At 37.3% G+C, this 20,984-nt stretch overlaps 3 protein-coding genes and 1 long non-coding RNA gene across 12 annotated transcripts; 2 read left to right on the top strand and 2 right to left on the bottom strand.

The window, feature by feature from the left end:
• Positions 1–65: 65 nt before the first annotated feature.
• On the bottom strand, positions 66–4,525 carry LOC124215338 (uncharacterized). 7 transcript variants are annotated; one of them, XM_069134704.1, is made up of 9 exons: positions 4,230–4,525; positions 3,385–3,458; positions 2,506–2,709; positions 2,173–2,434; positions 1,956–2,078; positions 1,715–1,876; positions 1,392–1,613; positions 1,115–1,305; positions 69–1,025 (listed from the first exon to the last, which is right to left on the bottom strand). In XM_069134704.1, the coding sequence occupies exons 3-9, from the start codon at positions 2,694–2,696 to the stop codon at positions 860–862; spliced, it is 1,317 nt and encodes a 438-aa protein (XP_068990805.1). In that variant the 5' UTR covers positions 2,697–2,709; positions 3,385–3,458; positions 4,230–4,525; the 3' UTR covers positions 69–859. The 7 variants fall into 7 exon arrangements, with proteins under 7 accessions (XP_068990801.1, XP_068990802.1, XP_068990805.1 ...); XM_069134705.1 differs by having other exon boundaries at positions 4,266–4,525; XM_069134706.1 differs by lacking the exon at positions 4,230–4,525 and adding an exon at positions 4,022–4,113.
• LOC124215341 (uncharacterized) lies at positions 3,429–11,539 on the top strand. The gene is made up of 3 exons (XR_011176750.1): positions 3,429–4,077; positions 10,460–10,589; positions 11,436–11,539. It is a non-coding gene; the product is annotated as an uncharacterized lncRNA (long non-coding RNA).
• garnet (adaptor-related protein complex 3, delta 1 subunit-like garnet) lies at positions 4,723–12,772 on the bottom strand. Of its 2 annotated transcripts, none has more exons than XM_046618606.2 (14): positions 12,432–12,772; positions 12,161–12,256; positions 11,934–12,062; positions 11,311–11,721; positions 11,084–11,157; positions 9,652–10,095; positions 9,352–9,579; positions 9,115–9,277; positions 8,851–9,033; positions 8,344–8,785; positions 8,004–8,275; positions 7,264–7,908; positions 6,752–7,180; positions 4,723–6,663 (listed from the first exon to the last, which is right to left on the bottom strand). In XM_046618606.2, exons 1-14 carry the CDS (start codon positions 12,525–12,527, stop codon positions 6,571–6,573), a joined length of 3,705 nt encoding a protein of 1,234 aa, XP_046474562.1. In that variant the 5' UTR covers positions 12,528–12,772; the 3' UTR covers positions 4,723–6,570. The 2 variants fall into 2 exon arrangements, with proteins under 2 accessions (XP_046474562.1, XP_046474561.1); XM_046618605.2 differs by lacking the exon at positions 11,084–11,157 and adding an exon at positions 10,659–10,732 and having other exon boundaries at positions 12,432–12,771.
• Positions 12,773–13,596: 824 nt separating this feature from the next.
• Positions 13,597–20,744, top strand: MAN1 (LEM domain-containing inner nuclear membrane protein MAN1). 2 transcript variants are annotated; one of them, XM_046618609.2, is made up of 11 exons: positions 13,597–13,855; positions 13,916–14,872; positions 15,034–15,133; positions 15,232–15,425; positions 16,777–16,997; positions 17,098–17,232; positions 17,348–17,477; positions 17,845–18,118; positions 18,206–18,433; positions 18,525–18,709; positions 18,827–20,744. In XM_046618609.2, exons 2-11 carry the CDS (start codon positions 14,002–14,004, stop codon positions 18,976–18,978), a joined length of 2,490 nt encoding a protein of 829 aa, XP_046474565.1. In that variant the 5' UTR covers positions 13,597–13,855; positions 13,916–14,001; the 3' UTR covers positions 18,979–20,744. The 2 variants fall into 2 exon arrangements, with proteins under 2 accessions (XP_046474565.1, XP_046474564.1); XM_046618608.2 differs by having other exon boundaries at positions 13,597–14,872.
• Positions 20,745–20,984: the final 240 nt, after the last annotated feature.

Below are 20,984 nucleotides of genomic sequence, written 5' to 3'. Positions count from 1 at the left end.
AAAAATGTTCCATTTATTTTTAGCGTAAGGAACTAGTACGGACAAAGTAATAATGTTAATTAGTAACTAATAATAATACCTCTTACAAAAGACACTAGCACAACAACAATAGATAGATGAGAAAGAACTTTTCAGTATACCCATAAGTTATAAACGATATTTTATATCATCTAAAAGATAAAAAAAAAAAAAATTTATTCTAGGTCGACAAAGAAAATCTTACAGTTGTTTTACACACGCCCATTCCTACTTAAAGTCAGGTATACGCACAAACACTTACATACACACAAGTTTAGCAGTTGCTCACATATATTTATATTACTACATTGATAGCTGGTAAAAGACTACCAGAATTTTTAAAGCTCTCGAGGTACAGAAAAAAAACATTTTTCAGACATTAAATTGCCGAAGTGAGGTAAAATTTTTCAACGCACACGATTCTCAATTTTATCATAGCTGTATAATATATTAATATAATTTATTAACCAATAATGCGCTGTCGAAAAGAAATAAAATGGAAAGAAAAAAATTTAAACAATACAGTGTACCACTCAAGCTTAGTTCTTATTGCCTACGCATTCATAATTTATGATACAGTGCACATATTGAAGTTTTGGTACGACAATTCAAGTTCTGAATTTGGATACGAAAAGAATTGTGTACAATATACACATTAAACTATCAAATTAGGACGTGATTGTATGGGATTTTTAATCCTGTAACTTCAATGAACCTAAAGCTGCAAGAATGCGATGATGAAACTAAGAAACCAATCAATTCTCTCTTTGTTTTCACAATGCTTCGATTAATCGAGACCTCCCTTTGATTTTAATGCTTGAATTCAAGTTTCATATTGACGTTATGTTTCATCAAATGACGATAATATTGTAACGCCAGGCTTTTGTGACTTGAACATTTCAACACCTTCTCGAGTTACGGTAGTTCCCGTCACGTCCAAATATTCAAGGCTAGGTGCATTCGCGGCCAAATGTACTAGACTTTGATTCGTTACTCGTGGATAGTTTCTGAAAGGAAAGATGTTAATTTTGTTCCAACTTATCACCATTATTATTCACTTAGACTTTTATCTCCAGCACAATTGAATCGAACTTACCGCACTACCAATTCCTTGAGATTGGGATTGTTTACAACACGCCTATCCACTTCGACGAAAATCATATCCTGTATATTGTTGAGAATTGTACGATCGCAAACGTAGCTTCCTAAAGCGCAAATAGCTCGATCGGATACGAGACATCGTTCGAAATCAAAGTACGGCACGATGCGTCTCTCGTCTATTAATAACTGGAAAATGTTTTATACATATCGAAGGTTAGATCCCGTTTTTTTTCTGACAAGGCAAATAGACTCAGGGTTGTAATTTATCTTACCCTATCATTATTTACCTCCAAGATATTTTGATCCTCGAACACTCTCAAGCGCGGGTCTGTCGAATGCTGTTGAGGTGGCCTGTAGGGCCGTGGGTCATGCTCGTAGCAATAAACTGGTCTCGGCGACCGTGGACATTCCAAGTACAAATGCGTCAATGTTTTAGTGCTGCTGAAACAGCATATCTCGCTATCCCCCAGTCCAGTGTCTCTAAGATCTAAAATCTATTGGGAGTTGAGTGTAAATTTCGTGGATCAAAGAAATTCGGCAAAACTACGAGAGCAATCGATTGTTATTTCTGATGGATGATATTCATAAAAATTACCTCCAACGATTTGAAACCAAATCTGGTAGCCAGGCTTGCGTAAGCGACGCATTCGCCGAGTCGATAACAAGAATCCAGTCGAAGTTCTTTCAGTTTTACCATCTTACTTATCACCATCAATGAATGTGGATAGAACCAGTTGCATTTGCTCAATATCAGGCACTGTAATTTAGACAAATGTTGAGTACTTCAACGATTATTTGCCTGTTGAAAAACCTGAGATGAATATATATAATATTACCGTCAAGTTGGGCATGTGAAAGTCCATCCTGAAAAAGTAGGATTTGTCGGTTTGCAAATGGTGCATCCTGCAGCCTTTGAGTGAAAGTTTTTCAATCATTTTTGGAAAGTCTGTGATTTGTATCTGTTGCGAGAAGACATGAGCAAACAAAGACATTAAACCGATAGAACAGTGAAATTGTTTATCCTTGTAACATTGAATCTACTCATCGACTTACTTTATCAGCATCAATATCGTATTCTTCCATAGTTAATTCCTTGAGTTGACACGTTGCTCGTATTGCACTAAAAAAGCTTTGGCTCAATCCTCGATGCTTATTCGATTGCAAGTTACCGCGTATTCTCAGTCTTGTGGTCATCGGTCTAAAAAACTTTACATACTTTTCTAGATCCTCTAACAGTGTCGGAGCCGTTCGAAAATCGACGCAATTACTCCACAGCGTTCTGTCCCTTGTTACTTGCTCCAAACGTTGGCAACACCTTAAAGCATTTGTACGTCATAAAAGTACAAATACAAATATCAGACGAATCTGTGGTAAATTCAGGCTTACAAACTCAGAGCCATGAGATCTTGCGGATGGAGAAACTTCATGATATTCAGTAAAACATCATCGGAGAGATTGAGAAGCCGACATTCTAGATAGTCATTGTCACTGTCCCCGGAATTGGCAATCCTGGGCCTCTTGTACTCGTTACTGCTCGACGGTTCAGGGGAAAGGGATTTGCTTCGTTTAACTTTCATCTTGCGTTTGCACCTGATTGGGAAACAAAAAAATTGTATTTTCAAAAGGGAACTATTGAAAAATGGGACAAAGGATACGCATCTAAGTGTCTGATAGTTACATATGGCAAACAAAATACTGATAGTAATAAGGATCAGAAGATCTATAATTGGGGATGCCGGCTTGAAACATGTTCAATAAATTATTAAGTTATTGCAAAGATATGTCCGAGCAACACAAAGAACGTGAAGGATTGCTAAGTTCCTCTTCTGCCAAAGTTGGACGTTGAACTAAAGTTAAAAAACACAGTTTAGGGAACAGCCCGATCTAATTTCAACTCACGGTTAACATCCTCCAATAAACATGTGTTTGGCTAAAGCCCAAAAAAGAGCAATATATAGCAATGTACAAGTATTCAACACGTTTATTTAGTGCTCTTTAGTTTCAACTAAATTTTCCTTTGTTCAACGTTGATTACGGTCCAACAGGATCTCATCGAGTTCTCGAAATCCTTGCGATTTATTATCAATTGAAGAAGAGATTTTGGAAAAACTTTCTTCATTTCATTTCCGTATTTCAATTATTTGATGTTATTAATCAAAATTCGCAATTAGTAGGAATCATACCAAGGAATCCGAGTCCAACTGTCGTTCTCCTCGTGACCTCCGATACCGTAACTATAACTTGAGTTCGAATAATATACTCAACCCAAGGAAAGTAACTGTGGCGATAACTGTTCACAAGCAAAATTCCCAGACTTGATAACCCGAGGCACCAGGCTTCTAAAAAAAAAAAGAGGAAATCTTCTCTACAATACCGGACATAGTTGAGGAGAAGTGACAATTGCCAGGAAAGTGATCAGCGATTCTAAGGTGGGAAAAACCGATGAGATAGAGCGACGAGCGGAATCGACTAGTCATTGGATTGGGTTTGAGCCAACGTTTTGTGCATTGTTAAAATATTCATTACAATAATGCAATTGAATGTTTGCAAACGGATCGCAGTGGAACTGTGAAAGTCTCAAGAATCTGAGGGGCGTAATCAATGTAAACGTGATCTGTGGATTTAGAATATTTCGCATCTCCGCTATTCGTTCGGTCATTGGCAAAGGTTGTTTGAATAGCGATATACGCAACGTTTTCGATACTACGTAGTTCTGAGGTGAAATAAATATGTAAATGGACCAAAATAACTATCAGAGTTAATTCACGGTACGTAGGTAGTTGCGGGATGATCAGATGCTCGGTTGACAGAGATCGAACAACGAACAAAAAAAACTCGCTATTCATTCAGCTCCGTGATATTTGGTAGTAAACGGTCCCGAAAAAAAAGAAAAAAAACATACGCGAAGAATCCGAAACATTGAACTGCGTGTGAAAAAATACGACACATATCCGAAAGGTGAATTTATTCTCTCCTCTGCCCTCCTTTATCGTTATCAGGCAGTGTGCAACATAACCTTGAGCCGTTTCGCCTAAGCAGTCGAATCGACGGCTCAAAATATGATAACCAGCAAAAGAGAATATCGCATTATCGCCTCCCTGAGCTCTTACATCGATCAATTATCCTTAAATTATCGTTTTTTTCACGTTTTCAGCCACTTTCACGGTAATTCACATACGAATATTATTCAGATTACAGAAAAAAATACACCTTGGGCCCGATTATAATATATCTGCGCGTGTGTGCATCTGTATATGTATATCAATATGCAATAGTCGCTTTGTGCGTCGTACACGCTGCCACTTTCGCCACATCATGCAAAAAGAACCCATTTATACATCAATATTTCAGAATTCTATTATCTTTCAATAGTTTCAGAATTTTTGAGATCTTTCTTCTCGAGGGTAGTATTGCAATGGCTGATTTGATTTCATTCGAAATGGTAGTTTCGAAAATATATTTTGACAGCTCGGGTCGGTAAGTTGATATAAGATCCCAGACTTACCGACTAGCCATTTCAATTGTTACACAGATAGAAGTTAGAGTCAACAACAGGAAAACGAAAAGGATACATTACAAAAATGATAAGACAAAGTAGAATGATTCCTTGAGTATAGTTAATTAATATTTTAATCTTATATTGACTGTATACAATTTATATAACATAAAAGTTCGCGAATCCATACATAGCGTTTGGCAATATCGCTGAATACGCAGTTCCCAATTTTTTTTTATAATTATTATTCATTAAAATAACTAACCGTAGATTAATAGCCGAGTGATTATTGTTTTACATATTTTGAATTTCATTGAGAAAAATTTTCGACGCTTAATTTTGTTACTTTGCTTCTTTGTTTTGAAAAGTAAGTAATATAATGTATACTTAATCCACGATCAGCCACTCGGACGTGATATCAAGTATGTAAATATCTATGTATGTATAGAAAATCAGTGCCTTGTACCCTAAATTCATTATCGAAAACTTTCGTTATCAATTTTCTTTAGGCACCGATTCCAAACACAATGAATGTGTGCTGATGATTTCGTCTTTTAAATTTTCTCCGCTTTCTCGCTATCTTTTTATCTCTCTCTCTCATTCTGTCTGTCTTATTTCGTTACTTACAATATAATGTAGGTATGTATGTGTATATATTTATGCCAGTGTACATTATAATCGTAGGATTACCGTAGCTCAAAGTGACGACAAAAGTCGCATAGCGTGTTTACTACGAAACCAGAATACGGCGTATCAAGTACACCGATCAAAATGGGGATAAAAAAAGTGCTTTTATCTACGATAAACTCTTTATTCATCGTCGCAAGCCACTAAAGTATCCTCTTTGAGCCAAGCAAACCTGGATTCAGATACCTATATCTATGTACATACAGTATCCATCCATCATTTGAAATTTTTTTTTTTCTGGTACCTATAAAAGTAATAGCATCAGCTTTATAATTGTTTCTCTTGAAAAAAGAACAAATTATACCATGCAAATTACTTATTGATTGTAAGATAAATTTGAAACGCGTAGAGAATTTAATCATAACTACGTCAAATAATAATAGTATAATTGAAGTTAATATGCTGATACTATTGACACTACTAGGTACAGTTACAAGTTAAACGTGGATTCGTAGATAGTACATCAGACTGTGTTCATTTGTTTTAAAGATCAATACGATCCGGAATAACAATTTCCTATTTACAGGGTCATATCTATAGCAGCAGCAACAGCAGCAACTTACCAGGCACATATCACAAATTCAAATCCTAACAGTAATAGAAAATGAAGAAAGAAAATCATATCATTTTTCCAGCTCGAAAAAAAATATGCGAATACAGATACCGACAAAGAAATTTCTTGTTCACATTTTCATGAAAATTCAAGGAAAACACGAATCTGGCAAATTTTGTTCGAAAAAAACAATAGTCTACGCTGTCATGCTTCTCTCTGTTTATGTGTATATATATGAAGGAAAATTTTCGTCGATTTTGGTCACGATGGACATTTTTATTTCAAAATTTATTGCCCTTGCGACTGGGCCCAGCCCCGACCGTCACCAGGCTACTGTTTTAACAAAAGAAAAAATGTTTGGCAGGACATTTCTTTTTTTTTGTTAAAATAGTAGCCTGGTGATGTCGAGGCTGCGCCTGGTCGAAACGTCGCAAAGACAATAAATTTTGAAATAAAAATGTCTATCATGACCAAAATCGACGAAAATTTTCCTTCATCAAGCCTCCTTGGTCACGAACGCTAAATTGTATACATACATACATATATATAAATATATATACATGTGTATATATATAAAAAAATTTGTTTATTTTTATTTTTTACTACGCCACTGACGTAGGAATTGATTTGAATATTATAAAGTTCTAACTATAGATAACATATGTTGAATTTTCACAATTTCCTCTTCAACTTGATACACTTCTCCGTGGTTGCGTTATACCAAAATTCGGGATATTTCATCAACAATACCTGATAACAGCGAGTTATTGTCACTTTTTCCCTCAATCATCAAGGTCCCCTTTGAATTCTGAAAGAGGCAGGGAAAAAAACAACAAAATATTCAAAATTATCGGTATGTGAATGGTGAATAAAAAATGATAATCGTGAATACTCACGTTATGTTTTAATAATAGGCAAACATGGTGTCCCTTCAAGGAATGTCCATAAAGAGATGCGGTTTGATCGATCTGTTCGACTAGAGTAACGTTGCATTTTTGGCAAACGGTATTTAACAGTTGTGAGAAATCTTGTCCGCTAGATTCAACTTCGTTTTTTATTTTCTCAGTCAACTGACCGCTGCTAAGTAATTCGGTTAGAATATCTTTGTGAGAAATATGACCGATCATAAAGCTGCTGCATGGTAATGTCAATACAAAGTCAAGCTTCTCCTGGGAAGTTCCCGACTCTCCTTCTATCATGTACGCCAAAGTACCTCGTAACTTTTGTGTAAACGTTACATCCGACACAGACATCGTGAATTGTGTCACGTTGTTGGAATTGGGCAGTAATTGAAATCGCGTTTTCATTTCAAACTCGTCACCCGCCTGAAAATCGGGAAAATTATGGAAGTGGTACAAGATAAAATGAAAAAAAAAAAATTAAGTGTATATTCAAATTTTTAACTCACATCTCGCAACAGCTTCAATGTCGCGGTATCGGAGATGCTAAAGTCAAATTCTTTCAAAAGGTTCGTTCCGATGTTCGCGACGACTAGGAGAATAACGATCTTGTCAGCTTCGTGAGGTAATTGTTTGACGTCGTAAGTGAGTTTGACCGTTTTATCAGTCGCTAGAATTTTGTAGGAAGAATTTTGATCCGTCGAATCAAACTGAGACTGAAGATTCGTTGACGGACTATCAAACCTGTTCAAAATTGTGTTCAAAGACGGCAAAATTTCTTTGGACGGAGTTGAAATACCAGCTGTTTCCTCATAGCCAGACGCTTTCTTATCTTTGCTCAACTTGGAATCGTCTTTACCTTTCCTAGATTTTTTTTTATGCTTACTTGTTTCATGGTCGCTTTTATTTTTACCCTTGTTCTTAGAACTCTTTGATCTACCGCCCTCTTCTTTTTTATCAGTTTCTACTTTACTCGGCATTTCCATGTAATCGCCGCTACCCACTTTCTGATTTTTCTCTGGTGAAGTATCGCTTGCCAACCACAGATCTATGTTATTTCCATTCTCTTCTGCTTTCTTAGTCGTCGGCTGCTTTGCTTTATTATGTTCTTTCGCACTTTTGCTTTTCTTCTTGGATTTTCTGTGCTCCTTGTCCTAAAAAACGAAATTGTTTCTCCTCGTTGTTACTCATCAAAGTGAACAAAAAAAGGTTCAACTAATTCGTCTAAGAAACGGTGAATTGTTGTTACCTTGTCCTTTTTACTTTTCTTAACCTCAGGCACTTCGTTGGCAAGACTATTCTCAACGATTCTGTGTTCCAGAACTGGCAATCTTTCGTCCTCTCGCAACGGCATGTCCAAGTCGATGTCCAGAGCCCTGTGAGGATCATTCATGTCTCCGATATCGTAATCGTCACCATCGCTCAATTCAGCACCAGGCGGTAACTCGCCTATTCCGGTGTTTACCAACTGCGTAGGGTGAACGGTTTCGTGCTCATCTTCAGAACTGTTCGATCTCTTATCTGGAATGAAAGTAACGTTTAACGTGACGAAAAGCAAAGCGTAATCACATGAAGGTGCATCTCGTTACTTTTCTTGGACGATTTCTTTTTGCCACGCCTCTTGTGTCTCTTGTCACCGTCATCTTCGCCGAAACTTATATTCAAATATTTATTTGAATTTGCGAGCCCAGGAACTTCAAGCGCGACAGGTATATTCAACTCGGCAACTGGAATGCTCTCAAAATCGTCTTCATTGTTATTCGAAATATTGTGATAAGACGAAGAGTTTTTATACGTGTTACTAGAGCCCTTCAAATAATGGGGATTGTTTTCTTGTTCCAATTTTCTTGCTTCTCGCCTCTGCTGAAGTTCCTCTGATGTCAACTCAACGACGTTTTGTTTGCGGTAAGAATCGCTGGGCCTTTCAGTTTTTACAAATATGTCATTCATGTCAAGATCTTCGGAATCAGAGCTCTCTGAAGGAGGGTCGTTGATCCACGCATCGAGGTCAAGACCCTCCGGAATTTGGACCTAGTTAAACAAAAAGTTTAATTGACAATTGAAAATCATTAATCGTTCATGCGTTTGTCTTGTACCTTTCTTTGAGCTTTTAGCGCTACGGGATTCAATTCCCCGACAAACATTTCAGCCAATTCTTCAGCGAGTCCGGAAGTTTCCTTCAAACACTCTAGAAGAACAATTGCCGAACTAGCTCTCTCCTGCACCTCCAAGTCACCGCTGCATACGAAAGCTACTATTTTGTCGCTGAGCGTGTATATCTAAGAATAATTAACAAAGAAACAATTTAGGAAAATAAAATTTCAGTAAAGCTTTGATAAATCTGACGAATAATGCCATACCTCCTGTATAGATTTCGTGTCATTTTCTTTTTCCGCTTTACTCAAAGTACAAGCGATTAGTTTTAGAATATTGTGTACGTAAACAGCTTGAATGTGACCTGGCAATGTAGAAGCCCTTGATCGCAGCATCGATCGCAAAGTGGCCAAGGGATTTTGCAGCTCACTATAAACAAACGGAAATTTAATATCGTCGATGTCGAACTGCGATTAATTGCACGTATTAAGCGGACAACTCGCCTCGAAAATTCGCCACAAATCCATGCAGCTGCGTACAGTACTTCAGCCATAGTAGCTCTGGGCTGTCCAGTGAGCAAGTGAGCATTCTCCAAAAGCAGAGCACATTGTTGTACAGCAAAGTTTCGAATTGCCTGAACGCGAATAGCAACGTCAAGTAATTGAGTCGCTACCAATTGTCCGTGTTTTGTACCTTCCATCCGCGTAAGCTCAACCAGTATGGAAATATACCTAGATTAAGAAGAAGCGAAAGAATTTAGGGCTGGAAAACGTTTGTTGATGATAAAAATGCTGGACGTTTACCATTCGAAGTACGTGATGAACTGGTAATTGTTTTGCGAGCATATCTGTATGATCTTTGACAGTAATTCATCCCTGTATGTTGTTCCTTCAGCTTTATCCATGTGTATCATTAATTTCCGTACGATTTCCATTAGATTCTTCTTAGACACCATTCCGTAAAGCAGGTCCAAAGCACGGAGCCGAATGCTCTCATCTTTGTCATCAAGGCACTGCATTATGAGATCCTTGTGTGCCTGAACGCTCTTTGGATGCGTTTTGAGAATTTTCGACATCGCCAAAAGTCCAAGATATTTCAGATTCTGGTCAGAATCTTCTATCAGTATTCTGAGCTTTTGGACGCATAACTGAATAGAGTCTGAATGATTTGGCATACCCGATGATATCGATATAAGTACAGCTATCACTGTATTGATGCATTCGTACAACAGCGACATTGCCGACGTACTAAAAAATACAGATAAATTATTATCCTGTCGAATGTTTTTTTTTGCTTCTTAATGAATTAGCTTTTGTTTTATACAGCTACATATTTTAATTCGAACAAGTAAAAGCCTTTGTAATGTAAAAAAATAAAAATGTTCTGTTCCGCATTTATCTAAAAATAACTTTTTACAGCCTGTAATCTTTTGAGCTAATAATTCGATTTTTCTATGGTATTGTAGTAGGTGGTAGTCCGTTATTAAAAAATTAAGAAAGAAATTAAATAATGACTCTGACCAACGTATTTCAGAGTTGTTAAGGTTTCTTGTGAAAATTTTTGTCCTATGTATTTTCGATACTCTTTCATATAGCAGAGTGACTATTTTAGTTTCAGAAACGTATGTGGCCTCGATCGGCAAGAGAATGAGCTTAAGAACGCATCGCAGCATTTCAGTCTAAGGTTTCAGTATCCACGCGAATGATGTAATAGAATTGAAAACCCACTTCAGTCAGCTCAGGTAAATCGTTTGAATACATTTACAGTGAATCAATACGACGTGTATACATAATATAATATAGCAATGTACCTGTGTATTAGATTGGTAAGGGGTTCTATTAGCTTTTTGCCAAGCCTAGGCTCTAAAGGAGTCAACGCGCCAAACTGTAAGGAAAAACATTGTAACGTTTCTAATGTACAATCAACCAGCGAACATATTTTACAAGTATTGTAACAATGTGATAATCTATGACGACAGTACGATGCACTACTAGGATTGGACATCTAATGAGTAAATTCGTTTTAACTGGGGTCTAAGAATATAATCCCTTCCCCTAGCCTCTGATTCAATTGATAAAATTAAAAAATCAACAAAACACAAGTGAAAACCAAGAATACAAGATGAAAGCGATATTTTCTCGTTTTCTCTCTGAAAACTAAACCATAAATAGCAGAATGTATATATTCAACAACAAAAGATACTCTATGTTATGTAAGATTTTTTAATATAGGAACCTTGATATCAAATCAATGAGGGGCTGTGTCAAGCGTTGACCCATTTTTGGTTCAATGAGAGTTATCGCTGAGAACTGCATGGGAAAAAAAAGAAAGAAAAGATAACAAGGTTTTGAAAGAGTTAATTAGACTGTCTCTTCCGTCTTTGACGTTTATATCACAAGTGAATTCAATACTCTATTAAATGCCTGGGCAACTAAACGCGTTTATAATTAAAAAATACTTACGAGCTTGATAATTTTTATTAGCATCCAATTGTTCGTGGATGTAGTCATGAGTTTAAAGAAAACAGGAGCAAGACTGAGATAATTTTTGGGATTTTTTCTGGCTAATTCGCATACAACGTTGACAGCTGCAGACTGAACACCGCTATCTGGATCTTCTAGTTTCTCTTTAAGCCTGGGAAAAGCTGGCCGCAGAGCCTCGGGAAACCGGAGGAAGACTTTGTACATCATTAACACAGCTTTCTTTCGGAGATATGGCTTTGTCGACGTTAACAAAGTCATTATGTCATTTACCAAATCCCGAGCCAAGTCGGGACTAATGAAACACGACAATCCACTCAAAGCCAAACCTGCATCATACTGATTCTGACTGTTCAAATCTTTTCGCACCATATTAGTTGTTAACATCAAGAGCTGAAAAAAATAAAAGAAGGTTTAGCTCAGCCAAATTATCTCAGCCAATTATAATATTATCAACCAATATATTTGTACGGTTAGAAATCCGCGACAAAGAAAAGTTATTGCTTTCTTTTTTTAGTTATATACTGCCAAACATTTCGATGGTAAGGATTAAAAATGGTATGCAAGATGTAAAAAATAAATTAAATCTGAAAAGGAATTCTCACTTCTGTATCAGTGTGAAAACTCTGGCTAGCAGCCAGATATCCTATACGTTTATAAGTGAACTTGGCGGATGACATTACTTCGATGATATTGAATCCAGCCCAGCTGATATCGTAGCCGAGCATTTGAAGCTGCGAGATAAAAAATTACACAGTTATCGATAGTTATAAATAGGAGGTTAAGAAGGAGATGAGGGGATTTTGTCAACATGAAAGTAATGTTAACATACGTATGTCAATTTGGCAACAGCATTTGCTTTGACGGCGATATTGTCTTGGCGTAGTTCCTGTTTGATCTCTTCCATACACTGTGCGATGTATTTTGCCTGCAAATCGGAAAATTAGATTGTAATATACCGTTAGATACAGACGATTGAGGGTTCGGTTGAAGAATAGTTTTTTCTTTTATCTCTTTTCTCGTGGCGATAAGGGTATACTAGGTTATGTTTGAAGGGGATGTCGCATCAGGGATGATAAAGGATGGCGAAATTTAGGACATACCTCATTCTCCTTGTTGTTTCTAATACCGCGGACCAAATCGGTAAGATTCTTATCAAACATTCGCTCAAAATTCCCCTTCACTTTGCGTAGAGCCATTTTTCGATCTTAACGACTAAGCGAAATACGGTTAAAATAACTATCTCTTCCGTACCCTAGAACGAGTTAAAATTTCGTTCAGTATAAATCGCATCAATTACACCCTGATTTCTTTACCGCCGTACATCAAACGAAACACTTTATTTATCAAAAGTCGGTCTCAAGTATCGAAAAGAACGACCATCTTGACCGTCGTTTTTGACAGGTTGGCAGAAGCAGCACACTGCACAAAATATATTCACGATTTAATGTAAAAACCGAAACTACATACACTATAGTCACGACTCTCAATAGTTATTTTTATTCGTTCATCTTTGACCACTGCGTACTTATGATTAAAGATGGCCGACTCCGCCAATGCCTCACGGCCACGGAGCATTAAAGCGATAGAAAGAGAGAGAGCAACTAGGGAGTCTGGTTGTCTTTGTCTAATCACGCATGCGCTGGCGTGCCGAAGGTTATTGACACAAACATAACCTACTTCGTACTCTATTCTCTTCACCTCTACCCTCTGCACGACTATCGGTAATGTGAAATTACATGATGTAAATAGATAATGGTGGGATTTCATGCGCAGCAAAAAGCAGAAGCAGTTTAGTAACTTACTAAATATTACTAGCATCTGTCTAGTGATTTGACGCAGTAGCAGCGCTGCTCATTAAACGTCTTACGTATGCTGCTCTTAATATATCTCCAAATATCGAAGTTCGCGTATCTCAAACGCGAGAGAGAGCTTCAAGAGTCTCGTTCTATAAACAATTCCGAACAAAAACACTCCAATCCATTTTCATTCGACGCAGAAATATAAAAGAAATGGTACGGAATCTACGAAATCGTAATATTGAATTCGTAGAATTCATGTCATTTCTTTATTTCTGCGTCAAATTAAATTGTATTACAGTATTTTTGGGTCCGTTTAGTTCACGTTTGAGATACGCGGACACCGATATTTGGAGATTTATTATAAGACAGCATCGAAATCGACTAGGGCACCCTCTTAAGAATTTTAGTGAAAGGGAAAAATCAGAAATAAATCTCTCGGTATCCAGGGTCTGCCGGTGCGCAGTTCTCTTCGAAGCTGGATTTCAATTACATAAGGGTCGTTTGGCGCCTCAAAAGCCCGCGTTTTCTCGCGCCGAGAAGCAGCAGCGCGAGAGGAGAGAACAACGCGCAACCAACCAACCAACCAACCAACCAACCAACCAACCAATCAACCAACCAACCAACCAAACCAACACCGCACGCACGCACCATCCATTTTTCTTTCGGTGTAGAAAAATTGTTGTTTTGAGGCTAGCGCGTTGGTGGTTTGCTTGGCGCGTGTCGCGGTGAGTGATCATCGCGTAATCAGTATCAAGTATAAATCTACCGTCGAAACTTGTTCGCAGATTTGGTTATAAACGGCGAACGTTCTTCTTTCGATACGGGATAAAATCCGGCGTGTGACGAACCGAAGAGTGACCGTGTATAAAAGATGCAGGCCGTAGACGCGTTGTCGGATTCGGAGCTGCGCAGCAAGCTGGCGGAGTACGGCTACCCCGTGGGTCCCGTAACTCTTACCACGCGCAAGATCCTCGTCAAGAAATTGAAGAACCTGATGGAGGCCCGAGAGGCAGGCCTCAAGGGCTCGGGTCGGCATTCACTCGCCGCCAAGTACAGCAGCGACGACACCGACGACGACTCGGCGTCCGTCGGTCGCAAGAAGAAATCATCCAGCTCGCGACGCCAGACTCTTGCCAATCCCATGCCGCCGCCGGCTCCGGCTGTGGCTCCGAAAAGTCCTTCTCGGCGACGTTCCGCTGCTCGAACGACGACGACCTCGAGCATCGCGAACAACGAGGTTACCGGTGAGCCCTACGTTCGTCTCGAGGCGCCGCTCAACACCTCGCTCAAATCGGTCAAGAACGTGTCCAGGAAGGTGACGAGAAACTTCAAGACCACCGTCTCCAACGACGGTCTAGAGACTGGATCGGACTCGGACATAGCCGAGGAGCCGGAGAAATCTTACTCGACCTCTGCGGCTAGATACAAAACTGTCGAGCCAAGGACCTACGAGTCCTCGTCTTCGTCCACGTCCGCTTCTACTTTTCTGAATAACGAGAGACACGTACCTGTGAGTCTTGAATATAACACCAAGAAACGATCCATATTCACCAACAACGAGGATAGCTACGTCACTCCTGCCTTCAAACTCAACATATCTCCGATACACAGCCAGAAGGAGGATAACTACAGAGACGCCGAAGATCCTCTTGCTAATATTGAAACACCATATTTGTCCGACTTCACTAGGAGACTGAGCAAAATTTCTAGCAGCAATTTACCGTCAAAGACCAGTCTTAGCTGTGAGTGCAGAGATTTTCGATGGTCTTATAAACCTCTAGTGACATTTTTTCAGCTCCATTTACCATTGTTTACTGTTTTATTGTGTATTGCTCTTGAATTTTTCACTTGGCCGACTAATCGACAACGATAAAAGCCTATTCTTGTGTCTGTTTATTTTTAGCTCCAATCTTACGCCACTCTGCCTTACCAGAATTGAAGGAAACCGATTCAAATGGACACTTTGCATCATTACGATCCAAGTACCTGCCATCTACGCCAAGGTGAGAGGAAGATATTAGATACTTGATGATGTTGTTAGTGTTCTTGAAGAAGCGCGGGATTGTTCTAGCATCTTATTTTTTCATACATTTGATTACAGGTACAATGCGCTGGCTTCGGAGAGACCGGCAATCACAAGAACGTTTCCATCCACGTCGGATGGTAAAGAAATGAAAAACAATCACAACCTGATATCGGTTATACTGGTTGGAGTCTTGTTGCTGTTTTTCATTCTTTTGGCAGTCGTTTATTTGGGGCTTGGTGGAAAGAACGACACCTTTTCACCTGATGCTGGTAGGTATTAGTTACAGTAAAAATAAACTACGAAAGATACTCAGACATTTTAAAAAAAAATTTCATGCAATGAAAAAGAAAAGAAAAATGACATATTATATATTACTAGTAAAATGTAGTTTAGGAATACATATTTTTTTCTTGCATTTTTTTTTTTTTTTTTTTTTTTATGTAAGAAGAGTAATTGATACTTTACCTGTATACCTGATATGGATACAACATTACCCAGTGTATGTTTTTTCTCTCCTCGCAATTATACGTGATAAATCAGAACATTTTGGAACGTGTGTCTGATGGAAAATAATTATGACGTTTCGATCTAATTGGAAAGATACTGTCCCTTGTCTCAAGCTTTGAAAGTATCAACATATTTTAAAACACTGTACGTACTTGTACTTGTCTTTACTAACTATTTCTTTTCTTCCTTTGATTTGTTGTCGAGATATTTAATATTTTTATGATAACTTGTACACTAACAAATTTTTTTTTTATATGTATTTTGTGGATTGTTTTATATTGTACTAGGTCATTTTCGTGATTGGATCCATAGTTTTTGATAAATTTTGGAAAATCATCGTTATTCATGTCATATTACAAAGAAAACAGTGGATTTACTGTAAAGTTTTGAAAGTATTTAATTGGAACGGACTGGATGAAAGTTCTATTTTGGTATAGAGAACTGAACATTTTTTTGACACCTGCCTTGAGGTATGGTTAGCACTAGTGGACAGAGTTTACGTGTTTTCTGTGTTTATTCATAAGCGGTAATGAAACTCTGTTTTGGTATGGTAAAATGAAAACTGAAAAACGAACAAAAAAAAGAAAACACAACTATAAAGTATATTTAACAATTAAATTCGGTAGTCTCTCTGAGGTGATGATTTGATGATAACTCAACTAAATAACAATTATTATCTAATTACTATAAAAACATGAAATTAAAAGAACAAAAAAAGAAAGAAATCGAGTGCCTACTTATATAACTCTAACATTTTAATAATATTGTATACTTTTTTCTGATTATAAATAATTATCAATAAATATTTGTGTATTGGAGAATTTTCTCAGTTTTCTGTACTTTCATTTCCTTTTCCCACGATTTTATACATACTTTTTTTCAAAATATTTCTGTTTGAAACGGTCATTGATCTGAACGTTTTTCACAAAACTCACTTGAAAGTTGTTTTCTTACTAAATCGTAAGAATTTTGCACCTTTTACAATTTGTCGTAGCCTCCGATTATATTTATCTTATACAGTACAGCAATTATATTTTGATTTTATCCGCCATCACTGTTCGGAACGATTGTTGACAAATAAGTAAATGCAATGTTCTTCATTTATTATTATAGATAACAACAATTTTCCATTCTGCTCACCCAACGTGCCACATAGCGATAGTCCTGGTATCAATTGTATTCGCAAGGGAACGGAACACACAGCAATACAATTGCTGGAAAAGTTGCAGACCATTCTAACAGAGAAGGCAATAAGCTACAACTGCGATGATGCAACAGACTTTCCTTATATGACCGACAATAACGTGATGGAAAGATTTCTGAAGAATGATTTGGTTGGTACTAAATAATTTCTATAAATCAATGTAAACACTTTCTGGCCTGGGTTTGCTGTTGCATTGCCACGCACGAAATTATAAAATATCGTTGTCGCAGGATGAATTGGACATCAAGGAAGATCTTCACAACGCACAGTTGCTCATTTTTAAGAATCCCAAATGGGGAATTTCCCTGATCGAAATCGACGACATCAACAAGGCCTCAGCGGATACACAGATTCTAGATTCTATGGTAAACTGCAGCCGATTAATGACACTTACTCAGTTTTTAGTTACAGAAATATTTAAAATTCGATGAATTTTAACAGCGATCATCAATCTTAAGCTATACTGTTCGACCATTTCAGGATAAAGTATTGGCAAAACGCTTAGATGGCAAAGTGGGAATGGTTGTCCTAAACCCTGATGTCCCAATGAAGTGTTTGATCAAGAACAAGCTCTACACCCTGCTCACCTCGATTCTGGCTGTAGCAGTCGGTAAATTCCTTACTGATTCGTTATTGAACGATATCAACTGAAACTTATTTCCCTCGTATCGCACGAATTTTCCTTTTTTGCTGTCACAACCAAGGTGAAAGGACTGAATCTTCCGATGCTCATCGCATTACTGACAGATATTCGTTTTACCATACATTATGTAGATTTGTACGCGTTTCCACTTAGTAAATTCGTACCAGATTTCTCGTTTGGCGTTTTATTTCGTAATTTTTTTTAGTTTTATCCAAATTTTAATGCCGAGTATTGCAGTAACCATTTCAATATCAAAATGTAGAGTCTTACATTTTTTCCTCAGTCGTACATCGCTCAAGCAATTGAGCGTAATTGAATTGATGTGATTTTCCAGGTGCTCTGATGATTATTGGCGGTCATAAATTAGTCCTCTGGCATTTGAAGCAGAAAAAGGAATCCGAGAACGAGGTATTCCGTTTGGTCAGCGAGATAATAAGCATGCTGGAACTTCATCATCAGAATTCTGCACTAACGAGTCCTGGTGGCACGCAGGAAAGTTACCTGGCTATAAATCATGTCAGGGATAATTTGATACCACCAAAAAACCGGCAGAAAATGTCCAGCGTTTGGGCGAAGGCAGTCAAGTTTCTAGACGAAAATGAATCCAGGTAGGCCTTTATAGCCCCTCAATAAACTAACCCTGAAGACTTGACTCACTCTCCTCATCCAACAAACATTGTCGTTTTCTTCTTCAGAGTTCGGAGAGAGGTGCAGCAGGTGGCAGGCGAGGAATTTCACGTATGGCGTTGGCTGCCAAGCAACAATCTGAACGCGTCTAACGTTCAGGCAGCTGGAAACACCGGAAACAAAAAGACGAAAGTTTGGCAGGGTCAAGCCTTCGAAACCATGGCAGGCTCTGTGAACAGCCTGCCCTATTCGCCGACGCCTTGCCTCAAGATACGACACATGTTTGACCCTGATGTGTGAGTAGATGAATTGGACTAGTTGCTTTCATTTTCTCAACTTTGGAATTTCACAAAGCCATGATGTTTCTCGACATGTTTGTTGCTCTAGGGAGTTTGAAGACGACTGGGAAACAAAGGTTCAGGACGCGATATTAGAAAAGTGTGGCGAGGACGTGAAAATTCTTCATATTCGCGTCGATCGTGGAAACCGTGAAGGTTGCGTGTACATGAAATGTATGTCTCAAGAGGATGCTGGAAAAGCGTACAGAGCGTTGCACGGCTGGTGGTTTGACAGTGAGTATAGAACCAAATGCGATACTTAATTTTCCCTTATAAGTCCCAACTGCTGATACACTCAAGATTTTTCATCCAATTATTTCGACGTTCAATGTAAATTCTTCACATTTGCAGGCAAACTTGTCACGGTGAAATACCTACGACTTGAAAGATACCGCGAGCGATTCCCAGATGCTACGCGATGCGTTACGCCATTGAAACCGAGCAACAATCAACGACTGTCTATGCAAGCGCACAATTGGCAAAGTCCTTTGGAGACCATTTAAATATTTATTTACATTATTAACGATGCTAAGGAAAGAAACAAAGGTAAGAAAAAAAAACGATAATAACGGATTTTTTTTCCAATGCTTTAAATTATACATTTAAATATGCGTTTTTGGCGATAATGTTACAGACAAAAGAGAAAAAAATTTTTTTTTAATAATTTGAAAAAGTTTTTGTTTTAAATCACAAGAAAGAATGAAAAAATTTGATTATTTGACCCCGCATTTCATGTTGCGGCATGTTTACTTGTTTAAAATTTCACTTGAAGTCGTTTTCATCATTCAATAACAGAAGTGCGCAAATGTTGGTTCAGTTCTACTACGGACTGTTACGAGTATGTGTAACGAAATCATCCATGCGAGGACCATTAACGATTGATATTTTTAAATTTGGGGGCTCAATTGATCTCCTTGTATGCCAAGAAAACTTCTTAGCGACTGTTGATTAGTAATTGAGTAAAATGCATCCGTGCTTTTAGCACTATTTTTATAGCACAAATCTAAGAAAAGAAAGTAAAACAGACATAGCCTATTAAAATTAATTTTTAAACCTTATTTTAACGTCTAGATTATTATTATTATTATTATTATTATTACAAGCTTAACGTATAAGACAAACAGAACCCTAGTTATTGACGTTACTGTTAAAAGATTAAAATTTACTTTAAGATCTGTGTACGCCGGCGCAGAAAACGGGCCATTTTTTTTTTTTTTTTTTTTTTAATACCTACAGCTTGTACGCCAAGTTAATTTTCCATACCAACGCAAGTTTATGACTCGTTGAAGAAAAAAATTTCCCTGTTCATAAACTTGTCCAATTTCATGAAGAAGAGATGAATATGTTTCATTTTTATTTCTTCTCTTAAATCAAGTTGTTGACTCAGCCTGTGGCTGGAGACGTTGATAATTAATAGGTAAATAATAAATATAAAAGGGACGGAAAATTAGTTTGGTGAGTGGCCTTGGTGTGCTTTAAGCCTAAGTTATATTGTAAAGGAATAAAATAGGTAATAAAGGAAGAAAAAAAAAATTAAGAAAAATAGGCATAATATGGGTGAGTAATCAATGTAGAAGCAAAGGAAATGAATGAAATTTTCGAAAGTATAATTTAAGAAGGAAAAAAAAACCACAAAAAACATACACGCAGGTAACAACAAACCGATAAATTAATTGAACTGTATAAAAAAAATTTATAGGGATACGTCTTTGTAAGTTTAACTGATTAGAAATATTATTACGATGTAACAAACAAACAAAAAAAAAAACTATTTTAAAATTCACCATTTTATAAACAAAGAAAAAATGAGGAAAAAAAAAGAAATAAAAAATATTTTACGTTCTATTATGATATGTTATATGTATGACGTATGTTAAGTAGACAATTGGGTTGATTATAATCTGCATTTTTTGTGCTCATTTTAAGAGAACAGATCGAAAATCTCAATATATAAACTATGTGAACGGGAAACCTCGATGACCGCAAAATCATTTTCGCGCCAATAATCAGTCTACGCAAAAGTGTATATAATACGGTATAAAAAGTGCAGAGAATAAGATCGAACCGACCATATTATGTGTGTATATGTAGACTGATTGTTTGTTATAACAACAACAACTAAAAAACAAAACACACAAACATATTATGCATATGTACGCGTATCGTCTAATACATAAAAAGGGAGGCGGACGTGTTATCTATCAAGATCTTTGAATACTATGTATAGTTATGTATAATAATATTCGAATAAATTCAAATTTTTTCAGAATTTATTAAACTCATCATCTACGGGCGGAATTCATCATTAACTGTTCGCGTTTTTCCCCCCCATTAATCACCGTCGTCACTTTCCGTCTTGGTCCTTTTCTTTGTCTGAATGCGGGTATTACACATAATTCAGTTACAATGAGTTGGAAAATTCTCCGCGAATTTAGCTCGTTGTTCGCAATGCAGTTATTGCATCGTACGCATGTACACACGTGGACATTAATTCCGTGACGGCTAGTTT

The sequence above is a fragment of the Neodiprion pinetum genome, chromosome 3, assembly GCF_021155775.2.
Source record: "Neodiprion pinetum isolate iyNeoPine1 chromosome 3, iyNeoPine1.2, whole genome shotgun sequence".
In the NCBI taxonomy this organism is placed as follows: domain Eukaryota; kingdom Metazoa; phylum Arthropoda; class Insecta; order Hymenoptera; family Diprionidae; genus Neodiprion; species Neodiprion pinetum.
Note: the sequence above shows the minus strand (reverse complement) of the source record. Positions and strands in the feature narration are given on the sequence as shown.

Excerpts from the sequence above, each read along its gene's own strand:
- LOC124215338 (XM_069134700.1), bottom strand. The coding sequence starts at position 2,868 with ATGTTTCAAGCCGGCATCCCCAATTATAGATCTTCTGATCCTTATTAC. Across the intron at positions 1,306-1,391 it reads TGGAGGTAAATAATGATAGG|TTATTAATAGACGAGAGACG; the intron begins GTAAGATAAATT and ends AACATTTTCCAG. Across the intron at positions 1,026-1,114 it reads CTCAAGGAATTGGTAGTGCG|AAACTATCCACGAGTAACGA; the intron begins GTAAGTTCGATT and ends CTTTCCTTTCAG.
- garnet (XM_046618606.2), bottom strand. The coding sequence starts at position 12,527 with ATGGCTCTACGCAAAGTGAAGGGGAATTTTGAGCGAATGTTTGATAAG. Across the intron at positions 11,722-11,933 it reads GTTTTCACACTGATACAGAA|CTCTTGATGTTAACAACTAA; the intron begins GTGAGAATTCCT and ends TATTTTTTTCAG. Across the intron at positions 9,034-9,114 it reads ACACGAAATCTATACAGGAG|ATATACACGCTCAGCGACAA; the intron begins GTATGGCATTAT and ends AATTATTCTTAG.
- MAN1 (XM_046618609.2), top strand. The coding sequence starts at position 14,002 with ATGCAGGCCGTAGACGCGTTGTCGGATTCGGAGCTGCGCAGCAAGCTG. Across the intron at positions 17,233-17,347 it reads CACAGATTCTAGATTCTATG|GATAAAGTATTGGCAAAACG; the intron begins GTAAACTGCAGC and ends CGACCATTTCAG. Across the intron at positions 18,710-18,826 it reads GCACGGCTGGTGGTTTGACA|GCAAACTTGTCACGGTGAAA; the intron begins GTGAGTATAGAA and ends TCACATTTGCAG.